General features: G+C 39.5%; 2 protein-coding genes across 7 annotated transcripts in view; one reads left to right on the top strand and one right to left on the bottom strand.

Moving 5' to 3' along the window:
* The window catches only part of LOC125801105 (NLR family CARD domain-containing protein 3-like), a 190,564-nt gene that overhangs the window by 60,258 nt on the left and 102,442 nt on the right, over nt 1–27,864 (bottom strand). The window lies entirely within an intron of this gene.
* LOC125801111 (NACHT, LRR and PYD domains-containing protein 12-like) overlaps nt 1–27,864 on the top strand; it is a 49,026-nt gene that overhangs the window by 9,167 nt on the left and 11,995 nt on the right. For 5 of the 6 annotated variants that reach the window (XM_049477165.1, XM_049477167.1, XM_049477168.1 and 2 more), the window contains exons 2-10: nt 245–341; nt 1,359–1,478; nt 1,613–1,726; nt 4,292–4,340; nt 5,935–6,124; nt 6,376–8,167; nt 8,837–9,010; nt 19,486–19,659; nt 20,809–20,855. In XM_049477165.1, the coding sequence (XP_049333122.1) occupies nt 292–341; nt 1,359–1,478; nt 1,613–1,726; nt 4,292–4,340; nt 5,935–6,124; nt 6,376–8,167; nt 8,837–9,010; nt 19,486–19,659; nt 20,809–20,855 (2,710 nt within the window). In that variant the 5' untranslated portion in view covers nt 245–291. The remainder of the gene's footprint in view (nt 1–244; nt 342–1,358; nt 1,479–1,612; nt 1,727–4,291; nt 4,341–5,934; nt 6,125–6,375; nt 8,168–8,836; nt 9,011–19,485; nt 19,660–20,808; nt 20,856–27,864) is intronic. The other variant, XM_049477169.1, reaches the window with a different exon arrangement.

Here is a 27,864-nt window from a genome sequence, read left to right as displayed (position 1 = left end):
GTGTATATTTATAATGTTGTGTAATACAGTAATATTACTAATAATAATTAAATTATAATAATTATAATTAACAGTAAATGTTTCTGTAATCTGTAGAATAATGTGTAATGAGGGTAAATCACACTGTTATGTATCGTTCTCTGTTTGTTTTGTTAGTTTATCAGGTTTTGTTTAATGCAGTTCTGATGATAATGTCATTATTGTAAGAATAAAGGTTTTATTGTAACGGCTGATCTGTTCTCAGGGGTCGGTGTCGGCAGTGTTCAGCTGTGTGTGAATGAAGAAGAGTAAATGATGGATCTTCAGAACTCCAGCAGTGGAGGAGGACCTCCTGTCCTAAAGTGAGTAAATTAAGTGATGGGTTTAATATGTAAAGTAGTTTTGTATTGTAATGGTTTCAGCTCTAATCCTGGAGCTGTGATCTGCATATTTTACAGTTATAAAATATTGAGAACAGAGTTTCTCCTGGACCAGAGTCAGAACCCTGTGCTGTATTTAAACACAGAGAAACACTTAACAAACCAGCCAGTTATTCTTATAGTAGAATGTGTTTCTAATCTGTATTTAAAGTACATATCTGCCTTTAATATCTAATAGTTAATATTAATAATATGTTTCCTTCTGCCACAGTAACAGTATTAGGTGGTTGCTGTAGTGATATTATGCTGTTGCTAGGTGGTTGCTATGGTATGGGGTGGTTGCATATTTGTGTAAAAAAATATGGTCCATATATTTTAACATAAATGTGACGATTTGCTCAAAATCTGGATCGGATTAGTCTGTAGTGAAAGTGAACTCTGGACCAGATCCATTGTGAGGATCCGTCTCGGATTTTACCACACGCTGTCTGTGTTTACATTAGCATTAGAAATGAGGAAATCCTGATGTGCTGCATTTATATAGATCAGATGGAAGTGATTGGGTTTGATATTAAAGCTGTGGAATGAAGCTTCTCACAGAAAGACTTGTTCTATTCTGTTCTGATCTGTATCTCTGTTAGAGTTCAGTATAAAAAATATACCTTTTAGTTTATAATACAGTATAATTGTGTAATTGTGTAGCTCTTACCAATACATGTTATTAACTAGATACCGATCTCTAAAATACATATAGTAAATATGATCTAATCAGGTGATGACATTGTGACATCATAACAAACACACAAATATATTCAACAGTATTGTTAAAGAAATTAAAATATGTATATTTATTAGACGAGCGTTTTTCAGTTTGGGGCAGCTGACAGAAAGCTTCGGGACGCTTCTGGGACGGTTATGAAGAAGTTAGTCTGGAACCTGTGAATAAGTTTTAGGAACACATTACTCCACACTTTACTCTCATCATGGATCATCATGAAGATCTGTTTACAGGGAGAAGAGAGCAGCATCTCCAGCCCCCAGTGGAGTGTCTATGAAGAGTGACGGGTCCATGAGGAATCCTCTAAACTTCAGCAGTGGAGGAGGAAGCTCTGGGTCTCGGTACATCACTGCACTAAACTACTGTTCTGTTCTGAGAGTGAAGCTCTTCAGTTCCTGATCTTTATTAAAGATGTGCTGTGTGTTGGAGTTTCACTGTGTAAATGCTGGAGTTTCACTGTGTTTAATGTTAACAGAACTGAAACCCAGAGAGGAGCTTCTCCAGAACCCAGCTGTGTTTCTATGAAGAGTGACCGGTCCATCGAACATCCTCCTGATTTCAGCAGTGAAGATATGACCTCTGACCCACAGTGAGTGAAACATCACTTACATCATTTACTGATTTTTACTATAATTTACCTTTTTAAAGCATAACACTCTCACTCACACACAAACACACAGTTTTTCTGTATGTAATGATCGTTGTACACAGCTGGGTGTGATGGGGAGGCGGGGTTTAGATTAGACTGACTGACCTGAACAATGAGAGTAAATTACAATATCAGCTACAGGTTGGAGAATTACACATATATCACATATATAATATATATATATCATATATATTAGGGGTGTGTGATACTGATAAAATCATTATCTAAATGATTTTTGTAATTTTGTCAGATAAAAAAACTGTATTTTGCATTATTCAAAAACATGTTTAGAAAAGTATTATATTGTTATAAACTGCAATTCTTAAATGATCGTAAGATTTGCTTAATAAATATGTTAATGGAAACAATATATTTAATATTTAAACATTAAACTCACACCTTCAAATATTCAACACTGCACCATGTGACCTACCAGATATTCTTGAATAAAAGCATCATTGTTAGATTGGCAAAACTAAATTATATTTATATTAGTGATATCAATCAAATAAAAACATTAATTGTATTAATCACAACAATATTCTGTGAAGGGACAACAATCATTGGGCAGTGTGTTGTGTCTGGCAGACTAGATTATTTGTTGTTTTATTGCTAATGTCAGTATAAATGAGAATATTTTAATGTGCTGAGTAACTGATTTTAACTGAGCTTTAATGGAGGAAATAAACACTAGAGTAGCTCCATATTCCACCTTTAACAGAATGGAAAGAGAAACATGGCTTCAGCTGTGTGTGTGTGTGTGTGCGCGCTCTGATAGTTTCCAGGAAAATAAAGCGTGAATGAAAAACCCACAATGGTCACAGAAATAACTTGAATGTGACAAAAGTAATACTAAATAAAAATTCTATGAAAAGAAATAAATGAAAATCTGACATTAATTTTAAACTGTGCTTCAACACAATTGTTTTAAAAAGTAAACTCATTAAATAGGCCTGGACAAAAATGATGGTACCTCTGAAAATAATGTGAGTAAAGGCACATATTAAATCAAGGTGTGTCCACTAATTAGCATCACAGGCTAAATAAAACGCTACAGGTAGGCACTGTGCTGTTTGGTGAAGTGGTGTGTACCACACTCAACATGGACCAGAGGAAGTGAAGGAAAGAGTCGTCTCGGGAGTTTAGAAAGAAAATTATAGACAATGTAAAGGTTAAAAGAACTTAATCATCTGTTGTGCATATATTTATCATCTCAGTTGCTGGGGTGAGTACATACATCCAGGATTGGGAGAATGTGTTCTAGTACAATACATAGAACAGTAATGTGTTCATAAATGAATACACTTTAGAACATATTTTGTTTAGTAATTCTGGAGAACATTTTAGCTGTTTTCTTTCTAATTACATTCACATTGTTGCTGATTGGCACTGTTCATTATTTATTTATATTTAAATACTGTGTTAATTGTAGAACAAATTAAGCATTGACACAGTGGTTAAAAGCATTACATTACATTACATTACTTTTGGCAGACTCTTTTGTCCAAAGCGACTTACAATAGTGAAGTACAAAAGTAATAGAAGTTGATACTAAAACATCTTTAGATAGGGGGAAATAATAGGATAGAGGAGTGAAGGAGGGGAAGAAGGAAATGGGGTTAGAGGTAGTTAGTTAGTTAGAGGTGTTAGGAGAGTAAGTGCTCTTTGAAGAGCTCTGTCTTCAGGAGTTTATTAAAGATAGCGAGAGATTCTCCTGATCTGGTAGTAGAAGGTAGTTAGTTAGAGGTGTTAGGAGAGTAAGTGTTCTTTGAAGAGCTCTGTCTTCAGGAGTTTATTAAAGATAGTGAGAGATTCTCCTGATCTGGTAGTAGAAGGTAGTTTGTTCCACCATTGGGGAACTCTGTATGAGAACAGTCTGGATTGCTTTGTGTAAATGTTTGTTTGGTAAAGCGAGGCGACGTCCATTTGAGGAGCGCAGCGGGCGGGAGGTAGCGTAAGCCTTCAGGAGTGAGTGCAGGTAGGAAGGATGCTGTTCTCTCATCACCTTGTAGGCGATTGTAAGGGTTTTGAATTTGATGCGAGTAGCAACTGGTAGCCAGTGGAGCTCAATGAGCAGTGGAGTGACGTGCCCGTTTTGGCTGGTTTTAATCTTTAAGAATAATTTTGTCAGTCTGCTCTGGACTGACGAACCCAGAAACTCCATTTCCCAGCATTTTCGCTTTCAGGACTACAATGACTCATCAGAACATGTAAAGCTACGGCGTTCCAGTTCACCCAGCTATTGATTGCTCACCTGAACTTTTGAGTATAAATACCCCTCAGTTTCAGCTATTTGTTGCTGAGAATTGAATTTAGGTTCCCTAGCTCTTCTACGACAGTATTCCTGATGCATTATAAAATTATTGATTTAATTACAGATCAGTCTTTTATTTGTATCTGTTATTTGCTTATATTCTTTTTTTTAAGTAATAATCTCACCATATTTTATTAGATCAGCTGATTTATTCATGTGGATTACCGTGTGGATTTTCTGTTCATCCACAGTAAGAAGAAAAACAACTATTCCAGAGAAAAACTGGACCACATATTCAAGGTTAGTCCTGAACCATATATATGATGGGAATCTCTCTTTTACATATAAATTTAATTTCACTTAGAAGTTTTGATTCTAATAATACAGTTGCAAGAAAAAGTATGTGAATCCTTTGGGATTACTTGGATTTATGCATAAATTGGTCATGAAATCACAACAAAAGACAAACATAGTCTTCTTAAACTAATACCACACAATAAATTATATGTTTGCATGGTTTTATTGAACACAACATGTTAATATTCACAGTACAGGGTGGAACAAGTATGTGAATTTTTGCATTTAATAACTGGTTGATCCTCCTTTGGCAGCAAAAAAACTCAACCAAATGTTTCCTGTAGCTGCAGATCAGACCTGCAGAACGATCGGGAGGAATTTTGGATCATAACTCTTCACTAAACTGTTTCAGTTCAGCAATAATCTTGGGATATCTGGTGTGAATCGCTCTCTTGAGGTCATGATGCCGCAGCATCTCAGTTGGGTTCAGGAGGTCGGGACTCTTCAGAAGATGCATTTTCTTCTGTTGAAGTCGTTCGGTTGTTGATTTACTTCTTTACTTATTCACCATCCCTCCTCTGTTGAGCTTCAGTTGGAGGACAGATGGTCTTAAGTTTTCCTGCAAAATGTCTTGGATTCTGTTTTCCATTTATGACGGCAATCTGTCCAGGCCCTGAGGCAGCAAAGCAGCCCCAAACCATGATGCCCTCTCCACCATGTTTCACAGTTGGGATGAGGTTTTGATGATGGTGTGCTATGCCTTTTTTTCTCCATATATAGCATTGTGTGTTCCTTCCAAACAACAAATTAATTTTGGTTTCATATGTCCTCAGTATATTTAGTCAGTAGTGCTGTGGAACATCCAGGTGCTTTAAACATCAAAACATCAATTTGTTTTGGACAGCACTGGTTTCCTCTGTGGTGTCCTCCCATGAAATCCATTCTTATTTAATGTTTTCCTTATTGTAGATTTGTCAACAAAAATGTTAGCCATGTGCAAGAGATTTCTGTATTCAGTCTTCAGCTGACACGCTAGGATTTTTCCTCACCTCTTTGATCATTCTGCGCTGTGCTCTTGCAGTCATCTTTACAGGACAACCACATCGGTCGCAGCAGTAGTGCTGAACTTTCTCCATTTGTAGACTCTTTGTCTTACCATGGACACATGAACATCAGGCTTTAGAGATACTTTTGTAACCCATTCCAGCTTCATGCAAGTCAACAATTCTTGAATGTAGGTCTTCTAAGAGATCTTTTGTGCGAGGCATGATTCAGATCAGGCAATGCTACTTGACAGATGAAGATCTGAACACATTTAATGACCAATTCATGCAGAAATCCAAATAATTCCAAGGGGTTCACATACCTTTTCTTGCAACTGTAAATTATTCATCCTCAATTTTATAGAGTTTTCTAGAGTATTATAACAGTAACAATGTTAATATTAATGCAATAAGATGGTGGTCAGTAACATGATGTTTAAATCCTTTTATACACCAAAGCATCCATAACTCCTTTCCTCCTCAGATCAGTGTCATCATCTCTCTCTCTGTACTGTAACAGCTTTACCGATTCTCTGATGTTTGTTCTTAATCAGGAGCTGCAGGAGAAGTTTATCTCTCTAGTGAAGAACGAGCTGAACACATTCAAGAAGCTCCTGAGTTCAGATTACCCAGCATGCTCTGAGGGAGAGATGGAGGATGATCAGAAGGAGGGGGTGCTGAAGGTCACACTGCACATCCTGAGGAACATGAATCAGACAAACCTCGCCAACACACTAGAGAGCAGTAAGAGTTCTGGGTCATGAGAATGGGGAACAACTAGGGCTAATTTATTTCCTCAGAGGAGTTCTGCTTTTCAAATTAGAATAATAAGCAATAGTTAACTGGATTTTGTAATTATAAGATATTGTGTCACAGCATCAAATGTATCCTTAAACCTAACAATTATCTACTGTATCAAAGTCGTTCTACACAGGGGTCTTCCATAAAGAGACACAGCTAATTATATTTTCCTTATTCTCTTCCTCTGTTATCAGAATTGGCCCCAGCATGTCAACAAAAGCTCAAATCCAAGCTGAGAGATAAATATCAGATACTTAATGAAGGAATTTCAGGCCATGTAAAGTCAGCACTTCTGAATGAGATCTACACTGAGCTCTACATCACAGAGGGGGGTGGAGGAGATGTCAATCAGGAACATGAGGTGAAACAGATTGAAGCTGCATCCAGGAAAAGGACAACAGAGGAAAGACCAATCACATGCAACGACATCTTTAAACCATTACAAGAACAGAACCGACCCATCAGAACAGTTCTGACTAAAGGAGTTGCTGGAATTGGAAAAACAGTCTCTGTGCAGAAGTTCATTCTGGACTGGTCTGAAGGAAAAGTAAATCAGGACGTTCTCTTCATATTTCCACTTCCTTTTAGAGAGCTGAATCTGATGAAGGAGAAGAAGCTCAGTCTGTTAAATCTTCTTCAGAGCTTTTTCCCAGAAACACAAGATTTACAACCAAGACATTATAAGAGCTACAAGATCATGTTCATTTTTGATGGTCTGGATGAGTGTCGACTTCCTCTAGATTTCCAGAACAATGAGAACTTGGTGAATATAGAAGAGCAAACCTCAGTGGATGTTCTGCTGACAAACCTCATAAAGGGGAATCTGCTTCCCTCTGCTCTCCTCTGGATCACCTCTCGACCAGCAGCGGTCAGTCAGATCCTTCCTGAGTGTTTTGATCAGGTAACAGAAGTGCGGGGTTTCAGTGACCCTCAGAAACAGGAGTACTTCAGTAAGAGGATCAGGAATCAGGACCTGGCCAACAAAGTCTTCACACACATCAGGTCTTCAAGAAGCCTCTACATCATGTGCCACATACCCGTCTTCTGCTGGATTACAGCCACTGTTCTAGAGAGAATGCTGAGTGAAGCTGAGAGTGGAGAAATTCCCAAAACCCTGACGCAGATGTTCACACACTTCCTGATCTTTCAGATCAAACACAAGAGCCAGAAGTACAGTGGGAAAAGTGAAACTGATCCTCAGCAGACTAGAACAAGTATCCTGGCTCTGGGGAAACTGGCGTTCCAGCAGCTGGAGAAAGGAAACCTGATCTTCTATGAGGAAGATCTAAGAAAGAGTGGTATCGATATTGAAGAAGTGTCAGTGTACTCAGGAGTGTGTACCCAGATCTTCAGGGAGGAACATGAGCTGCACCTGGGGAAGGTCTTCAGCTTTGTACATCTGAGCGTTCAGGAGTTTCTTGCTGCTTTATATGCATTTCTCAACAGAAAAATTCCAAAAGAACAATCCACTGAACAACAAACCAGTAAACTCTTCAAGTTTTTCAGCAAGTCAACGAAGACTGACTTCCTCAGCAGTGCCATAGACAGAGCCTTACAGAGTGAGAGTGGACACCTGGACCTGTTCCTTCGTTTCCTTCTGGGTCTCTCACTGGAGTCTAATCAGTATCTGTTACGAGTCGTACTGACACAGACAGAGAGAATCTCTGACAGCAATGAGGAAACCATCAAATACATCAAGAAGAAGATTGAGGAGAACTCATCTCCAGAGAAATCCATCAATCTGTTCCACTGTCTGAATGAACTGAATGATCATTCTCTGGTGCAGGAAGTGCAGAAATACCTGAGTGGAGGTGGTGAGCATCGTCTTCAACAGGCCAGGCTCTCTCCTGCTCAGTGGTCAGCTCTGGCATTTGTGTTGGTGAACTCAGAAGAAGAGCTGGAGGAGTTTAACCTCAGTAAATATGATCCATCAGAGGAGTGTCTTCTGAGGCTTCTGCCAGTAGTTAAAATATCCAGAAGAGCTGTGTGAGTATTTTTATTCAGGCCTTCACTCAGTTTTTGCTGATGTGTAGAATCAGTTTCCATTCAATCACTGATGGATTCATATTATTCACATTGTTACATATAAGCATGCATTATTAAGCATGTGTGTAATAATAATCAAACCATCATTTTAATGTAAACAGTACATGAAGTTTCTGTCTAAGACTGATTAAATACATTCTTAAAAATGGTTTTGGGCAAGTAATATGTTTTTGTTAAAATAAATACACATCTCTTGCATCTTGCATCTCAATATGCTTTGGGGAAATGATGATGAGTAATACAACATAACAATTTTATATAGAACATACGTTTTAAGTGTCTGTATTTATTTCTAACCTATATATATGTGGGAGAAGGTGTAATGTTTTTCCAGAGTTTAACTGGGAAAATAGAATAAATTCACATACTCCAAAAAGCCTTGCTCATTCTATGTTTTGTTAAACATTTTCTTTTCTATTTTAACTCATTATAATCTGTCCCAGAGCTTTGGGTGAAATGTATGCCCATGCTGATCACAAATAAAGTGGAGATTTCTGCATGTTAACTGTTTCAGTATAAAGAAACACCAGCTCTCTATTCTTTGTCAATCCATTCAAATATTCTTCTTTGGGTTTATTGTGAAATCATTTGTTTAATCTTGTTTTTTAGACTAGCTTCATGTAATCTTGGAATGAAGACGTGTGAAAATCTGGAATCAGTTTTAAACCTGGAAAACTCCTCCCTGAAAGAGCTGGACCTCAGTAACAACGACCTGCAGGATTCAGGAGTGGCGCTGCTCTCTGCTGGACTGAAGAGTTCACAATGTAAACTGCAGATTCTCAGGTCAGTGTTTCTGTGATTTTTCATTTGAAATTATTAGGGCTGTCAGCATTAAATCATTAACATATGCTGCTAGGTTGGAATCAGTAACGTGTTACTATTTTTTTAACCCAAGTTTTATTTCGGCACCAAGTTTGACCCCAACTTCTGCAGTAATCTGCCCTGCCTCCACCCAACATGCAGATTTCTTCTGGTTAAACGACTGAAGCGCTTTAATGCGGTGTCCAGCTGTAACAATCCGGTTCAGACTTTCAGCTCAGACCTGGATAGAGAGCTTTGTTGCTCTCTCTCCATTTCTCTGTTTGTTTTTGTCTCTCTCCATTTGTTTCTCTCTCTCTCTCTCTCTGTCTCTCTCTCCGTTTGTGCCAAAAGTTTTAGACAAAAAATAAAATCCACAATCAACATGTTAAGAATCAAAAGCAAAAATTGTATGTTTCAAATTTAAAAGAGAAAAAATATATAGCAAATATAGATTTTTAAATATACTTGGTTACGTTATTTCAGTTTAGATTTGGCAAGTCTTTTGCTTTTATTTTTGTGTTTTTGTGAATTTTTTGTGGAGTTTTTTGGATTTTGCTGTTAAAGACTTTTTGCTTCTGGAATCTCTCCCTTGCTTCTGCTTTAGTTTTTTTCTTCTGAGTTTTGGCACACTTTTCACAGGTGGGTGGGGTTAAGAAGAAGGCGTTCGCCTTGAATCTCCATTGGTCATCTGGTTCTGGACTCACCACGCCCACCCCGCCAATTTCAAGCGTCCTTCCAAACACGGAGAGCGAAAAGCTTCCAGTGCACAGCAGCAGCAGCGGATTGTGTTTACAATTAAATTTCATACAAACGTTCTGTTCAATGTTATATTAAATCTCTGTTTCACTCCATTAAAAAGCTCACATTAACATGCTAAATTTTCATGCACAAAGTAGGTAACTAGCTAACTCACTAGCTCGCTGAGTAGGTAACTGACTAGTTCACTTACTAGGATACTCACTAGTTCACTACTTAGGTAATTAGCTAACTCACTAGCTTACTGAGTAGGTAACTAGCTAACTCACTAGCTCACTGCCTAGGTAACTCACTAGCTCACTGAGTAGGTAACTATCTAATTCACTAGCTCACTGACTAGGTAACTATCATACTTTGTGCATGAATATTTAGCACATCTCGCTAATGTGATCTTTTTAATGGAGTGAAAGAGAGAATAATATAACATAATATAACATTGAACAGAACGTTTGTATGAAATTTAATTGTAAAAGTATCTGCTGCTTTGCACTAGAAGCTGTTCGCTCTCCGTTTTTGGAAGGACGCTTGAAACTGGTGGGGTGGGCGTGGTCAGTCTCAGATAAGGGTTCAGGGAACCCGTCAGTCCAGAACCAGCTGACCAATGGAGATTCAAGGGGCCTTCTTCTTAGCCCCGCCCACCTGTGAAAAGTGTGCCACAACTCAGAAGCAAAAAACTAAAGCAAAAGCAAAGACTGGCAAAATCCAAACTGAAATAATTTTCAAATAACTGCAAAGGATAATAAAGTAGCCAAGTATATTTAAAATACTTGGTTACCACCCCCCCCCCCCCTCTTCGGAGGACCATTAAGACTTTATTTGTATTAATACAAATTTCTGATATCTGAGGTCACTGTGCAGAGGGAGGACATAACGATGTGTATATATACAAATAAACCAAATAGAAAAAAATATATAGGGGAAGAGAAGAGAGAGAGAGAAAAAAAAAAGAAGTTGTGCCCTTGAAAGAAAAAGAAAAAAAAAATCATATAGTATGGCTTCCTATATGTTTCCATTTATCCATCCCTAACATAATAACACACAGAATAACAAAAAAATAAATAAGTAAATAAAAATAGCTAAATGTCTTAAATGTTAAATGTGTTATGTGACTGTGTGCATGTGTGTGTGTGTAGGAACATTCATGTAGCGGTGATATATGGACGATGTGGTTATAGATATATAATGGATGTATGTAGGTTATCTGTTAAAGACTGATGCAGTCACTGATGTAGGAGGTTGTTTAATGCTGACCAGGTTTTTATGTGTTCATGAGTTCTGTTTTTGAGAGATGCAGATATTTTTTCCATTTCTATGTGTTCTGTGAGTGAGTTTTCCCATTGACTGATGGGGATTTTGTCCTTGATTTCCAGTTTGTGAGAATTTTTTTTTGGCGATGGTTAGCACCACCAAAAGTGCTCTGCTTTCCTCCTGGTTTAGGTTTGTGGTTCATGTGTCACCAAGCACGCAGAGTGATGGGGATGGAGAGATTGGCTGTTTAAATAATGGAGTTAGTCGAGTTATAACAAGCTGCCAGAAGTGTTTGATTGGTGGGCAGTACCGTAGAGCATGTATGTAATTGTCTGGAGTGTTTAGTGAGCAGTGTATGCAGATTTCTGAATCTACTAGTCCCGTTTTATGTAACTTTTGCTTAGTGTAGTGTACCCTGTGAATTACTTTATATTGTATAAGGTGGAGGTTAGTATTGTTAGTCATGGTGAATGTGTTTTCCATAATGTTTCTCCAGAAATCAGCATTGGGGGTAATTAAGATATCTTCTTCCCATTTTTTTATTGGGATAGCGACTGTTTGGTCTAATTTGAGTAAAAGCCTATATATTTTTGATAGAATTTTGTCTGAAGAAGAGATATTAAGGAATTCTGAAATCGGTGGGCTAAGTTCTAGTATTGCGTAATCTTTTATTTTTGAGTTTAACATAGATCTAAGTTGGAGATCCAAAAACTGGTTCCTCTCAATGCTATATTTCTGGGTTAGATGTGAGAAAGTAGGCAAGTTATTGTTGTGTAGAACGTGGTGTAAATGTGTAATACCTTTTTCTTTCCATTTTTGTAGTTTTGGGTTTTTTTTGGTGGCGGGAAGTCGGGGTTGTGCTATATGGGTGAGTAATTAGTGGGTGCACGTCTAGTGTTTGTGTTCTTGTGAATTTTCCACCAAGCTGTCAGAGTTGATGATATCATTGGATTTTTGAAACAAGGGTGGCGATTGATTGTTGTGCTAATAAATGGTAAGTCTGAGATTTGTATTTCATTAATTGATGTTTGTTCTACTTCTCTCCATATTTCATCAGTTTGATTTGGTTTTATCCATTTAATAATGTACTTTAATTGGTTTGCAGAGAGGTATTGTTGGAAATTTGGAGCTTCTAGGCCTCCCTGAGTTCTTTGTTTTTGTAATGTGGTTAATTTGATTCTGGGTGGTTTATTTTTCCAGTAGAATTTAGAGATGATTGCGTTTTAAACCAGGTAGGTGGAGGTTGGATGGGAATCATTGAGAAGAGGTAGTTTAATTTAGGTAATATTGTCATTTTGATTGTGGATATTGGTAGGATAGTGGTAGGTTCATCCAGCGTTGGATATCATTGTTGATGGTTGTGAGTAGTGGTCTAAAATTAAGTGTGTGCAGCTCAGACAGCTCAGAAATTTTAATGCCCAGGTATGTGATGTGTTCAGTGCACATAGGGATAGGGAGTGACTGAACTGCTGTGTCTGATAAGTTCATGTTAAATGGTAGAACGGTGGATATAGACCAGTTAATGGAATAAGCTGAGATTTTAGAGAATGTTTTAATTATTTGTATAGTCTGAGGAATTGAGGAGAGTGGGTTTTGTAGAAATAGTAGAATATCATCTGCATAAAGGCTGATTTTTTGTTCGGTAGTGTAGGTATGGATACCTTTGATATTTGGGCATTGTTATATAGCTGCTGCTAATGGTTCTATGAAAATAGTGTGAAATTCTGTGATATTAGTCCGTTAGTATTGACTGTGGCTTTGGGTGAAGTGTAGAGAGTTTTAATCCAATCTATAAATGATTCTCCAAAACCTAGTTAATGTAGTGTAGTGAAAAGGAATTTCCAATTAACCTTATCGAAAGCCTTCTCTGCATCTAAAGTGACTATTGCAGTTTTTGACTTATGGACTGTTGTGTGATGTATCAGATTGAGTAGTCTGCGCATGTTGGTAACTGATTGTCTGCCTTTGATGAAGCCAGTCTGATCAGGATGTATGAGGGATGGGATAACCGTTTCCAGTCTGGTAGCTAATGTCTTACTTATTAGCTTTGTGTCTGTGTTAATTAGTGACAGTGGCTGGATGGTAAGGTAGGATCTTTGTAGGTTTAAGATGGAGTGATATTGTAGCTGTATTAATGTTGGTAGTCTCTTATTGAGTTTAATTTCTGCTATTACTCTACTGAACATTGAGCCAAATATTGACCAGAAATGCTTGTAGAATTCTGCGGGAAAGCCATCTGGTCCTGGTTCTTTGTTATTAGGCATCTTACGGAGGGCTTTATGGAGTTCTTCTGATGTTATTGGCTTTTATAATATGCTTTTTTGTTCTTCAGTTAGTTTGGGTAGGTGTATATTATTGAGGAAAGTGTGAATATCTATTGGGTCTGGATCGTGTTCTGGTGAGTATAGATTTTTATTGAATTTCTCAAATACTTGATTAATTTTATTTGATGTTTGCCTGATTAGTCCGGTCTCATATTTCATTGATGGAATTATTGTTTTTTTCTTTGTTATGTTTTACTTGGTTAGCTAAGAATTTACCAGATTTGCTGTTGTGATTTAAATTGTTTATATCTTAGTCGTTGTATTAAAACTTGAGTCTTCTTGTTTATAAGTTCATTATACTGTGATTCACATTCTTTTAACTCTTTTTTAATTTTATCTGATGGGTTTTTTATCATTTCATTTGACAATTCCCTGATGTTGTAGATTAGACTCATTTTCCGTATCTTTCTTCTTCTTACAGGAAGAGTAAGAGATGATTTTGCCTCTTAGTACTGCTTTCCCAGTTTCCCATAGTATTGTTGGTGTAGTTTCTGAAGAATCATTTATTTCTAGGAAAGATGCCCACTCTTTTTTGATGTAGCTGTCAAATTCTGGGTCTGTAAGTAACGAGGTATTTAGTTGCCAGCTGAAAGTTTTATATAGTGGATTTATGTTCCATATAAGTGAAACTGGAGCATGGTCACTGATTATTATAGAGTGATATTTTATTTCTGATATATTAGTTATAATAGAATTGCTGGTTAAAAAATAGTCAATGCGAGAATATGAGTGGTAGGCTGGAGAATAGAAAGAAAATTCTTTAGTGTTTGGGTTTTTGAGGCGTCAACCATCGCTGAGCCCTAAGTCTGTCATGTATTGTTTAATGATATCTGTTGAATGCCAGTAACGTGTATTGTGTGCCATAGTTAATCTGTCTATACATGGGTCAATGGTTGAATTAAAGTCACCTCCAATTATAATTGTGGAATCTGATATATTGTTTATATGGTTGAAAAACTCATGAAAGAAGGATGGGTTATAAATGTTGGGGCCATACAAACTTGCTATTGTTAAGGGTGTGTTGCTGATGTTGATGTTAATTATGATGTATCTACCTGTGTCTGATATAGTGGTGTTATGTGTGAAGGGGATTTTTTGGTTTATTAGTATTGATACTCCTCTTTGTTTGGAGTTATAGTAGGCTGAGAATATATGGGTGAATTGTGGTGATCTGAGCTTATGATGATTTGTTTCTGATAGATGTGTTTCTTGTAGTAAACAAATGTCTGCCTTTAGTGAAGTGAGATGGTTTAGTACCTTGGCTTGCTTAATCTGTGTCCCGATACCACGAATGTTCTGGGTCATAAATTTAAGTGAAGACATGTTGTGATGTATGGATTAATAATGTTTATCAGTGATATGATATGAGTGTGCAGATGTTTGAGGATATTTTCTGGTGTTTGGGGGATGGAGTGTAAACAAAAATGCATTTTTCGGATCTGAGATATATAGTAGTAATAAAATAGAGGTTGGTGCAAAGAGATAGTACAGAAAGGAGTGATTAAATGCAAACAAAGTAAAAGAGACATAACAAGACAAAAAGTGTTGGATTTGGTGTGACATACGTGTTATGACATTGAGACGTTGCATGCATTAAGTTATTGCTAAGTGGTTTCTTGTGATTTTTATGGGATTTTGTGAATGGATTAATGTGCGTGCATTAGTATATTTGCGGGTTAATGGATGGATGGATGGATGAGGTGGCATGAGGAATTTTAATAAACAAGTAAATATTAACAAAATAAAAAATCTAGAATCATAAACAATGTCCTTTGGTCTATCTTGCACATGTTTAAAAATGAACATTATAAATATAATTTTTGTAATTTTTTTACATTTTAGAGTAAAATTCTCATTTCCTCAAAATGTCCATATCAGAATTTCAGTACATTGTTTGGAAATTTTAATATTTAAACATTTAAAACAAAAAACTTAAATGCATTTCATACTATAAAGACTTTTAGTAAATAAACATAAACGATTCTACATTGAAAAGTAAAAACAATAAAATTAATAAAGAAAAGGAATGTGTCCAACACTAATTTTCTCATCCTCCGCAACAATTTTCAATCATTGTTTAAATCCACAAGGAACTTAAATCTTCAAGGCGTTTTCAACATTAGGGAAGACATTGGCCATGACACTCAAGATGGCTACCATGTAAGCAGTTCTTCTCATATGTTTCTGGATAAAAGTTAAAAGATTGCTCATCAACTTGTCTGCACGACTTTTTCATTGTCATTACCGATATATCAATATAGGTTTTGAGCCTACAGTTTGAAGTTACAGTCTGTATTTTTGATTATAATATAGTATTTTAAGGTCTAAATTGACACTGTATGTGAAAATTTATCCAGCCCTCATGGTGCCTTTACAGTTAGCATAAAAGTTTAAAGTCACTCACCCTTCAACCGAATTCTCACTCACCGCTACATTTCAATACCTGTTGCGGTAATGAGATGAACTGTTTCGGTAATGAGAATTTGATTAGGAAGTACAATACAGATGCCTTTTTACTTCCTGATTGTCATAAAATAAGCGTTACCAAACGTCAACATTTTCTCCAGTAGACCATTCTAACTTAGCTATTGCAAACCACCAGTAGAGGTCACTAATGTTCCGTCTTATCTGGCCTGACACTAAATCTAATTCCGTACACAGAATTAGATGTTAGACCACATAACCAGAGAGCTTTTTTCCATCTTTGATATATTTTATTGTAATATGCGATGTGTATTTGTTTACAGGCAGGTAGCTATTGAGAAAAGAAAGGCAGCAGCAAAAGCAAGGCTGTCAAAGTTTAGGGAGAACATTTACAGCAAGAATTACAACATTTAGAAAAACACACACACATACTCAACGACACAGACAGTTGTTCCAGTTGGAGTTACTTTCACATGATATTATTTGTGTACAGTCCATTCTAAGGAATTGAACAAAAACTGGAATGGATATCATAATTTTATATTTGCCATTTCCAGTGGGAAAATAAAGACAACACGTGATCTGACCAAAAAGTACCATGACGAAAAGAAAAGGCAATGGAGGAAAAAAAGGTCAGCCAGATATTACAGAACTGACATATGCCTGACATATGGGCAAAACACATAAAACTACGTAAATGACTAAAAATAAAAGTTTGGTCTTAGTAGGTATACAATGCTGGATGGTGCATAAAGATAGACAAGATTTCAGAGTTTCTGAGAGGTCTTTCTTTGACATTTGTTGAATGGTTTCCAGTAGTTAAATGAGCTGTTTTATTAATGAATGTGCTGTAGTCTACATGAAAGATTATTTTGATATACAAATGTTTGCATTGTAAATTGTCTTAAATAATATGAAATGTTCTTGAAAATAAACATTCTTTTCATAATGTAGCATTGTGTGTAAGTTAATAAGTCTTCCTAAACCCTTGCTTAACTGTGAATGAACTGAACTGCTTAACTTTGATAAAAAAATTGCATTTTTATCATATATTAGTCATGTCACATTGCGGTAATGATACATTTTTGTGGACTTCATCTATAAAATGCTAATAAAATATGCAATAAAATGGAACAAATGTTCTAAAAATAATATTCATAGTAAATTTAGACCTTAATCTTAAATCCTCAAAAGGAAATTTGTTGTTAAATGCATTTTGCAAATTTTCATACTGGATGTCCTCTGAATCAGGATTTTGTGAGAATGACCCGAGTAAGTGGGAGTGGAAGAAAGAGAAAGAACGAGAGAAAAAGTAAAGTTTAGGGGAAATATATATACATTACGGATCAATTTTATGAGGTTATTTGAATATTGACCTATATGTTAGAGATCGTGCAACGAGAGCACAACGCGCATGAGAGAGAGACAGAGTGCATAAACGAAAGCGCTCGGGAGAGATAGAGAGAGAGAGAGAGATAGAGAGAGAGACTGCTATTTAGTTACAGTTGAAGAAATTTAGAACAGCCAGGGAGTTATGTTTTTGTCCTGATATAGCTGTGCATCAACATAAAGTTTGTCGATGGAGACGACTGCTTTTTTCACTTCTTTTATGAGTTCTTTCCTCACGGCGAACAGTTTTCTGCGTCTTTCAAGGATTTCACGGGGGAGCGGGTCGTTAATTCCCAGGTCTGTTCCTCTAAGTTCCCTTCCTTTGCTCATGATGAGATCTTTATGTTTATAATGCTCGACCTTAGCCTAACATTTTGATTGCGGATTAATTATTTTTGTGTAAAACGTTTGGCACAAAATTCACTCCATAAAATATCCACTATAAAAACGTGCGTCTTATGAAAAACAAGTGTGATTAATCACAGAATTTTGGCATGTTTAATTGGATTCGATTGACACCACTAGAAATTCATGTATAAATGTGTAAATATTCAGTTGTTTACCATGATGATAACATATCACACAAGAAAAAGTGTTTAGCGAAAGTCAGAGTATAACAAACAAACAAATACGAGTCTTCTGCAGTTGTCTAATGAATGTCCAACTTGAATGAACATTTGAGATACATCACACAAGTTGTGATGCACAAGCAAAAACAACACAAGTTAACCTCTTATTACGCCCTGGCCCGCCGGCGGGCCAGAAAAATATGATATTTAATATCTGGCTGTGTTTATGAATAGTTATAGGTTCAATATAGACACCCAATATACCATTTTAAAGCTTAGAATCCTTGCTTTTCAGTTATATAGCCTATTTAGCTGTATCTCCTTTCAGAAAATAAACATTTAGGGCGAAATATGCCTTGGTTATGAAAATATTAAATCATAATTTTCATATTTCCGTTTATCGGACGTCCATATTTGATCGAATGCGGACATGTTATACACCATTCGAACCGTCTGGCTCTCCGGATTCCGAAACTGTGCTCCGTTTTAGTGTAGGATGTAAGGTCCCTGAATTAGAGCTGAAAGAGCGCGTTGCAGCGCGTGTTCAGAGTTGAAAAATGCACAGGTTTGGTCCTGTATTTACCTACAGTCACTCCCCCCACCCCCCCAACACCCACCAGCGCGTCCCCCACTCTCTTACCTTCAAAACGAGTCCACACGCAAGAAAATCCATCAATCCAGTCTCCTATAATCCACCATTATATCCACCCCGCGCGAGGAATAATGTGAGACGGAATCTTAACTTTAATTACGAATTAAAAGCATTTTATTCGACGCTGCTCCGATTCTGGCCCACAGCCAGACAGGGCGGAGCCTACTGGACATGACGGTATGAGAATGAGGTCTCTCAGCCAATCAGGTGGCGAGCTCGGCCAGCTGAGAGGCTAAGGAAGAGAGATGCTTGGCCATAGATACTTTCTCTAACAGATTTTCCACTGAGCAGAACAACCGCTCTTAAAGAGACAGTGCGGATTTCTGTTTGTATATGAGTAGACCACACAAAAACCCAGAGTTTACTGCAAAATGAGTTATAAAAGTGGTATTTTTTATTCTTATAAAGTTTCCAGTCCTTTGGAGAAAGAAAAGACCATTACTGGTTCAAATCACTATAACTTCTAACCAGTAATAGGTAGCAGTTTAAAATTTTATATGATGATTGTAAACACATTATAGTAAAATATAGAGTTGTCAAAACCCTTCATCCATATAAATAGTTCATTTTATGTGTCTGAAAATAAAAAAAAATAATAGAAAATCTGAAAAGCGCCTAAAAATTTTCCTGGTTTTTACCATATATTGGCCATTACATGTTCAATTGAATAATTAAAATGCCTTAAATGAATTGTGTAAAGGCTTCTAAGTAATATTAATTCATAGAATTGACTCTAAATAATTTAATATTGGAGTGATAAGCCTTCAAATGTGAGTATGTAATTTCAGGCGGAAAATGGTAAAAATAGGCTTGGAGCATAAGAGTTAATATGAACTCAATTCTTTGGTCCACATCAATGCTAATGCTGTATTCACAGAGATGCTTACTGTTGAGGTTTGGGTTCCATGAATTTGTTTATCTGTGTCAAAGCGATAAAGTTTAGTTTTCAAATTTTTTTTTTCAATTTTGAAGTGTTATTTAAAAAAAGAGACTTACTAATATCAAAGTGCCTTATCTTCCTCAGTCTGCAATGTTGTCTTTCTTTCTTTCTTGTTTTCTGTCACTCACTCACACATTCTCTTGCTCTGTCTGCAGATTATCTGGTTGCATGATCACAGATAAAGGCTGTTGTTCTCTGGCTTCAGCTCTAATTTCAAACCCCTCCCACCTGAAAGAGCTGGATCTGACCTACAACCACCCAGGAGAGTCAGGAATGAAGATACTTTCTGAGAGACTGGAGGATCAACACTGCAAACTGGAGAAACTCGGGTAGGTCTGAACTAATAATTATGTTATCAACTTATTGTAAGATAAATATTGTTGTACATGTTGTACATTTTTGTCACTCTCGATATTGTCTGTTGTGCTCTTTCCTGTGTGTGCGCTGTGCCTCACAGGAAAGCAAAGTGTTGAGAAAGTTAGGGGTTAATTCTGTGAAACACATTGCATTGTGGGACCTGTAGTAAATCTAGTTGTAGTCACCAGGTAAACACGGTGGAGCAGCATGTAACCTTCATTCTGTCATTCTGTCTTATTTTTGTTTACACAGCCACTGTTAATTGTTTATGTTCAAGCTATCTGCACTGAATGTCAAGTACTTCACTGTAATTCTGTTTTGGCTCATCTTTCTGTTGGTAAAAAGAACCAAGGTTTAGTTTTCACTCCAGAACAGGTGGAAAACTTGAGTGATGGAGAGCTGCCCTGAGCATCGAGTCAGGAGAAAAGTTACAAGATAAGAACTGATCCCCACTAACTTTATACACACAGAGTCAAGCACCCCATCAACCAGCCCATGTCTTTATGGTAAAAATAATCAGTGTCTGCAAAACCAGAATCCTTTTTGAACACTTAGGGCCCTAACCTACACCCTGTGCAAGGTGGTCTTGATGCTTATTGCTATCTTACTCCCACCAACAGTATATTTTCATGCTCTTCACCTGTCTTGTTTAAACAGCAACGGTGATTTTGAATATATCTACGCGGATGAAAAACATTGGACAAGTCCAGGCAGCTGTGCCATTTAAATAGCAATATGCCAAAGTCAGACCGCACCTGGCTCTTATAGGGAATGGCAAGTGACAGGGTGATTGGTTTATAATGTATGGTCCAATAAAAACAGTTGTTGTGACAGGAGTACACTCAGGTATGAATATGAATGCAAAAACATACTTTAGTAAAGTTTAACCCTTTTCTGCAAGCCCACAAGAAACTGCCATTTTATCTTATTTAGAGAAGTTAATTTTCCGTTTTTAATCTGATTTTATGCAGTGTGCATTGCAGTTCCGTACTTTACCACATGAGGTCACTAATTTCCGCTCTCTCAAATGTTCACTCATTTTCACGCGAAGTATTTCTTTATAAATCAGTTTCTTAAAAACCTCACACTGTGCTGATCTGTGTGTGTGTGTGTGTGTTTAGAGTGGAACATGGAGGGAAGATCAGAATCAAACCTGGATTAAACAAATGTAAGCTCTCTTTCTCTCTCTCACACACACACACACTACAAACAAACAATACACACACACAAAGTACAATCACGAACACACTACAATCAATACACACAAACACTACATACACACACACTACATACACCCAATACACACCCAAATACACATACAATACATACACTCAATACAAACACACTACATACACACATACACTGTATACAAACACTACACACACGTACACTACGTACACACAATTAACACTACACACACACGCACACTCTAAATTAACACCACACACACTAAATATAACACTACACACACACTAAATATAACACTACACACACACTAAATATAACACTACACACACGCTAAATATAACACTACACACTAAATATAACACTACACACACTAAACATTACACTACACACACTAAATACACACACTAAATATAACACTGCACACACACACACTAAATATAACACTACATGCACACTAAATATAACACTACACACACTAAATATAACACTACATGCACACTAAATATAACACTACACACACTCTAAATATAACACTACACACACTAAATATAACACTACACACTCTAAATATAACACTACACACACACACACACTAAATGTAACACTACACACTAGGGATGCAACGGTACAGTGTGGCCACGGTTCGGTTCGTATCGCGGTTCTTGGGCCACGGTTTCGGTTCTGTTTTGATATATATCAATATTATCTAGCTCCAACATGCAGCACGTTTTTAGCCCTTTCTATTTCAAATCAACAAGGTGCTCCTACTCACACTTTCAGAGCCAATTAATAAAGTCACAGATTAATTCAAATCACAATATCTATTATAAAAAAGGAGCACTTATTCTTACCATTAGTCAAAAACAGGTAACTGAATCACACTGTGCTTTATCTGCTGACTGTCTTTTACCTTGATTATCAAACTCAACGCTGAAGCCAAAATGTCCCGAACAGCGGATTTATAAGATGACGCCGCCTCTTCAAATATCCTTTTCTCCGTTTAGCGTTCACTGGCCCTGATCACGCAACTGAGAAAGTTTTGTTTAATTAGTCCTCAAATCTTCAGCGTTTAAAATCTTCAGAGCTGATTTGCTCCGATAGCAGTAATATATAAAAAACTATCAACTATAAAATATAATATACTTAAAATCTGCACAGTAACTATAAGATATTATTAGTTATATTTATATCTGACATTTATAAGGATTAAAATTTCTGTTCAGTACACAGACTTAATAACTGTAGCTTAATATAGCAGTTATAGGCAAGGGCGTAGGAGCGGGCTTGATATTGGGGGGGGGACACATTTGCGAATATGAACCAAAGCCCACACTATAGTTTCCTAGAACAACATTTGTGGAATTATTATTTTTTATCACAAATAATCATTTTTTTTCTGTATTTTGTTTATAATTAGTTACATCCAATAAAAGGTGATTTTACAGCCTAAACATGTTACTCCACATTACATTTACTGTTGTTAGAAAAAAATATGCATGCAATGTCTGCATTATATACATAGTACAAAAACTGATCAGTTATCACCTAATATTTAAAATAATATAACAGTATTGGTTATTATTATTATGTATTGTATGTCAATTCTGTTGTATATTTACATTTTCTTTGGTTCCTGCGCTTTTAATTTTTTTTTACTGAGAACACTTCTTTCTACTGAGAGAATGTAACTACGTTTCCTAGAGATTTTTGTCAGAAGTTAATATAAATGTCAGGACATGTGGTCTTACTGTGAACTACATATGAACAGAAGTCAGGTTAGATCAGTGTTTCTTAACCCTGTTCTTACATATTCTACTGCATATTAACACTGTTCTGCATATTCTACAGCTTCCTCTGTTTAAAGACACTTTAATAAAGTAAGTGGTGGTATGATGTGTCTAATAAACTGCTGTATATACATAATGATTAATTTAGGATCCATAGGGGGCTAAGAGATTTTAACAGGTAAACTCAATAAATGATTGTTTATTAGCTGATCAGTTGGATCTGATGGAAAACACAGTTTTAGGGCAGTGATGATCAGGGTTAAGAAACTTCTTTAAACTACCAACATTACCCAGTGTTGTACTAAATTCTGTCTATCCTCTACATCCAGCTTCTAGCTAACTGCAATCCTAAATTAATAAACAGTTTGAAAATGAAACAGTGATTAGCTGATCAGGTACAGGGCAAGTTGAACATTACGTAGATAGTTTTTTTTTGTTCAACCTTGACTCCCAATCTAGGTAATTCCAAAGTTAAGCTAACTCACTAACACAGCTGCAGTTTATTAATCACAGTGGGGTTAATCTGTGTGCTGATTCAGAGACGTGTATTTTTAACCAGCTATCAGAAACATATCATCACAGTTTACATGATTAGATACCGTTACCTTTCTTTTAGAAAAAAATATCACCGTATATCCATATCTTAAAATCAGCTGCAGCCGATCCCGCTGCTAAATCTCACAGCGAGGGAGGGACTTCCCCCAACCAACATACTGACGCCTCCGCGCGCTGCAATAACAGCAAGCTGATTGGCTGTTTCTCCTGAGAGGCGGAACTTAATTCCTGAACCGGCTCCGTGATTGGTCCAGTCTGTCTCCTCATTAATAGCACAGCTGAGCTGAGTGAAACAATATCATTTTTGGGGGGACAAATGCACCTGTTTCTAATATTGGGTGGGACATGTCCCACCCATCCCCCCCGGTTCCTACGCCAATGGTTATAGGCTGTTTGAGAATTTTAACAGATGCTTATTCTCACTCAAATGCTGGAGTTTTAGAAACAAAAAATTAAAAGAGGAAAGCACTTTGACTGAACAGGAATTTATTTTATTTCACAAACATTTGAAATACACAGAAATATAAAGCTATATGTTAGCGTTCGTTTCTTATCACCAGGGCAGATTTATTAAAATATAAAATATATTAATTCATTAAATAAAATCTCGTCCAGCGCTCTCAAAAGCTGCAGGCGCATGTAGCGAAGTTTGGCAGCGCACGGTGCGGGAGTACCTCTGTTTTCTTAAAGAAAAATTGTTATGTTTCATAGTTACTGACCGCCAGGGCGGTGCTTAATGTGAATGTATTCCCTGCCGTGCCCACGGCGAACCGAGAGTTGTATACCAACGAAGTCACTACACGTGACACAGCGTGTGACGCAAGCGGGGTATAAATGCCCCCTGGCACTCGCTGCTCCTCCTCTTTTTTTCTTCTCTCCCAGAACCGATTGAGCGCAGCTCGCTTCAGAGCTCGGATTCCGACCTCTAGAGCTGTTTTTTTTCATCATCTTTTTCTCCTATTTTGGATTACTCGTCGCCAGTACCCACACGAAGCTTGAGGCTGAGTTTGACGTTCTCTCAACGGCTGCCTCCAACGCGAACTTTACGCAAGGGTCGGCTCTCGAGCACGAGATGGAGTTCGGATCTTTTCCGACCGATAGTTCTCCTGCACCCCCACACTCCCTGTCTTCGGATGGAGCCAAGGGAAGTGAGGACACACACCCCGCAGCCTCTCGCAGGGCTTCAGTGGAAGAGACACTTAAGTTAGCCTTAGCTAGGCTAGGCCTGGATACACCAGCAGCAGGGAGCGTACGTTCTAACGCGCTGTTTAAACGCCTAGAAGCGGGTGCTTTCGCGGTGCCGCCTTGTCAGGACTTCGTGTCTGAATTCTCGGCTGCCTTTCAGAGCGAAAAAGCAGGTCGGCCGACGGAGACGGCGCGCTTGCTAGCATCCATGGCCTGGGCGGCTGACTATGGACTGGCCTCCATGCCTGCGATCGACCCCTGTGTGGCTTCCACGGTGGTTTCGCCAGACGAAGCGCATCCTCGGAGGACTCAAATAGCTCGGAGGAGCTTCTGAATCTAGCCCTCTTGACCGCGGGTTACATAACCCACGATACTGGTCGGCTCGTCGCTACGAGCCTGCATGCTCGGCGCCAGGTGTGGCTGGCCCAATCCTCTCTGCCCGAACCTTGCCAAGCTACGCTACGGTCCGTGCCTCTCAAACCCGGGTCTCTCTTCGGACCAGCAGCCAAGGAAGCCCTGGAACGGCGATCCTCCCTGACGGAGGCTCGAAAGCTGCATAATACCGGGCAACCACAGAGTTTTCGTCGCCCACTACAGCGGGCTCGAGGACACGATAGAGAGAGGCGCTTCGGTGCCGCAGCTCCGCTGCCGCGCCCCGCAGGCCCCACGGTCCCGCCGAGAACGCCTAGGCGACCCCCCCACCCTTCCAAGCCGCGCGCAGCTGCCGCTGCTGACCGCTGCTGACATGCTACGGCCGGTGACGCTGTTGCTCTCACCATCACTTTTGGCCTACTGGACAAAGATGATCTCAGACCCGTGGGCTCTGAGCACCATGACAGTGGGTTACAGACTGCAGTTTTGCTGCCGGCCACCAGTATGTTCTCGCCCTACGGTGACCAAAGTTCGGGATCCCGTTCGGGCTGCAAGCCTCTCCCAGGAGATAAGCTCCCTGCTGGCCAGAGGAGCCATAGAGTTAGTAGACCCTCAAGTTCACCCCGAGGGGTTCTACTCCATTTATTTTGTTGTTCCGAAGAAAGACGGCGGCTTGAGACCGATCTTAGCTCTCCGTCGCCTGAACAAATTTTTGAAAGTTCTTCCGTTCCGGATGTTACACACCGCGACTGTTCTCCACGCGGTTTCCGAAGCGGAGTGGTTCACCCTAGTGGATCTCAAAGACGCCTACTTTCACATTCCAATCGTTCCAGAACACAGGCGGTTTCTCAGGTTCGCCTTCCGAGACAGGGTATTCCAGTTCAGAGTGCTACCGTTCGGCCTTTCACTGGCACCAAGGGTGTTCACGAGATGTATGCGGGCGGCCCTGTCCCCCCTTATGGCTCAGGGGCTGAAAATCTTGCCCTATCTAGACGACTGGCTGCTGTGTGCCCCCTCGGAGCAGAGGGCTCACACAGACACACTCAGATTACTGCAGCACACGCAAGCGCTGGGGCTCGCGTGAACTGGAACAAGAGTGTCTTAATTCCTGCTCAGTCCATAACCTTTTTAGGCATGGTCTTGGATTCACGTCGCATGTTGGCCACCCTGCCTTCAGCTCGCGCTGCGGCTATACTATCGGCCATTCACAGCCTCAGGTGGGGCGCCAAGGTGCAGTATGTGAGGCTTTTGCGACTACAAGGTCTTCTCACCGCCGCTGCGCAGGTGGTGGCACTGGGGAAGCTCCACATCCGACCATTTCAAATGTGGCTCATCAGTCTGAAACTGGATGCGGCACGGCACAGGCACACACGCGTTCGCATTACCAGCGAGTGCTTGGCTGCCCTCGATGTCTGGAACTCTACACCCTTCCTGCTGTCAAGGGTAACGATGGGCCAGATTCCTTCTCGCAGAGAAGTGATCACTACGGATGCGTCAGCCACAGGCTGGGGGGCTGTCTGGAACCACAGCGCAGTGCAGGGTGTTTGGTCCATGCGGCAGGCGCGAGACCACATCAACGTCCTGGAGTTACGTGCCATAGTGCTCGCCCTGAGACATTTTCTCTCGGTGCTCCGCGGCAGACATGTCTTGGTGAGATCGGACAATGTGTCAGCAGTCTATCATGTAAACCACTTCGGCGGAACACGGTCCCGCAGGCTATTAATGCTGGCACAAGAACTCTGGACGTGGGTTCACCCCAGAGTGTTATCTCTGAGCGCATCTCATGTGGCAGGCGCCACCAATGTCACGGCGGATGCGCTATCTCGCCGTTCTCTTCACCCAGGACGATGGAAGCTGCACCCGCGTGTGGTACAGCTGGTGTGGGAACGGTTCGGGGAGGCTCGAGTAGACCTCTTTGCCTCTCCAGACACGACACACTGCCCTCTCTGGTTTTCGGAGATGGCACTAAACAGCCCATTGGGCCAGGATGCCCTGGCTCACAGCTGGCCGAGAACTCTGCTCTATGCCTTTCCCCCTTTGCCTCTGATTCCGGCTGTATTGGACAGAGTACGCCTGGAACAACATCGGGTCCTCTTGGTAGCCCCGAATTGGCCGTATCAAACATGGTTTCCAACGCTGCTGTCATTACTCCATGGGGTTCCATGGGAACTTCCGTGTCGAGCAGACCTGCTTTCACAGCTGAACGGACAGGTGTGGCACCCACGTCCGGAGCAACTCCGGCTGTGGCCCTTAGGCCCACCAGCACATTAGACTCGTGCACGGCCCAGGTCAGACGCACGATCGATAATGCTAGAGCTCCTTCTACGCGGGCTCTATACGAGGGCAGGTGGAAGGCTTTTGAAGCTTGGTGTATTAACCAAGGTGTGGTACCACACCTCTGCACACTACAGACTGTCTTGTCCTTTCTTCAGACGCTACTGGAGCTACGCTCATAAAGTTGTGACTGCTTTTTTGAAGGGAGCTAAGAGACTGGCTCCCCCTCGTAAGCCGCGGTATCCCCCCTGGGATCTTCCGCTAGTCTTGAATGCTCTCTGCAAGGCTCCTTTTGAACCGCTAGAGCGGGCAGAGCTGTAATGGATCTCTCTAAAGGCTGCATGCACTGTCTATCAGCCCCCTGTGCTTACAGTGGGGCTTGGATGATTGCAGTGTGAAACTGAGGCCGAACGCTGCGTTTCTGCCTAAAGTGTTGAATCCTGCTTTTGTGAACCAAACCATTGATCTTCCAGCCTATGTGGACGATTCTGATACCAGGAGGCTAAAGTTATGCCCTGTAAGAGCTCTACGGGCATATGTTTCAGCTACGACGGCTGTTCGTCAAACGGACCAGCTGTTTGTATGTTTTTCTGCTGCGAAGTTGGGGAAACCACTTTCGAAGCAGCGGCTATCCCACTGGCTTGTGGAGGTTATTCAGGGGGCCTACAGGGCTGCAGATCGCCCTTTGCCTGCCCCGACTACAGGACATTCTGTTAGAGGCGTAGCCACATCTTGGGCTGCGCTTCAAGGAGTGTCTCTACTAGAGATTTGTGCAGCGGCCACATGGTCGTCACCATGCACCTTCTCTCGTTACTA

Source organism: Astyanax mexicanus, chromosome 4 (assembly GCF_023375975.1).
Source record: "Astyanax mexicanus isolate ESR-SI-001 chromosome 4, AstMex3_surface, whole genome shotgun sequence".
NCBI lineage: Eukaryota > Metazoa > Chordata > Actinopteri > Characiformes > Acestrorhamphidae > Astyanax > Astyanax mexicanus.
This window is presented reverse-complemented; position numbering and strand designations above follow the sequence as displayed.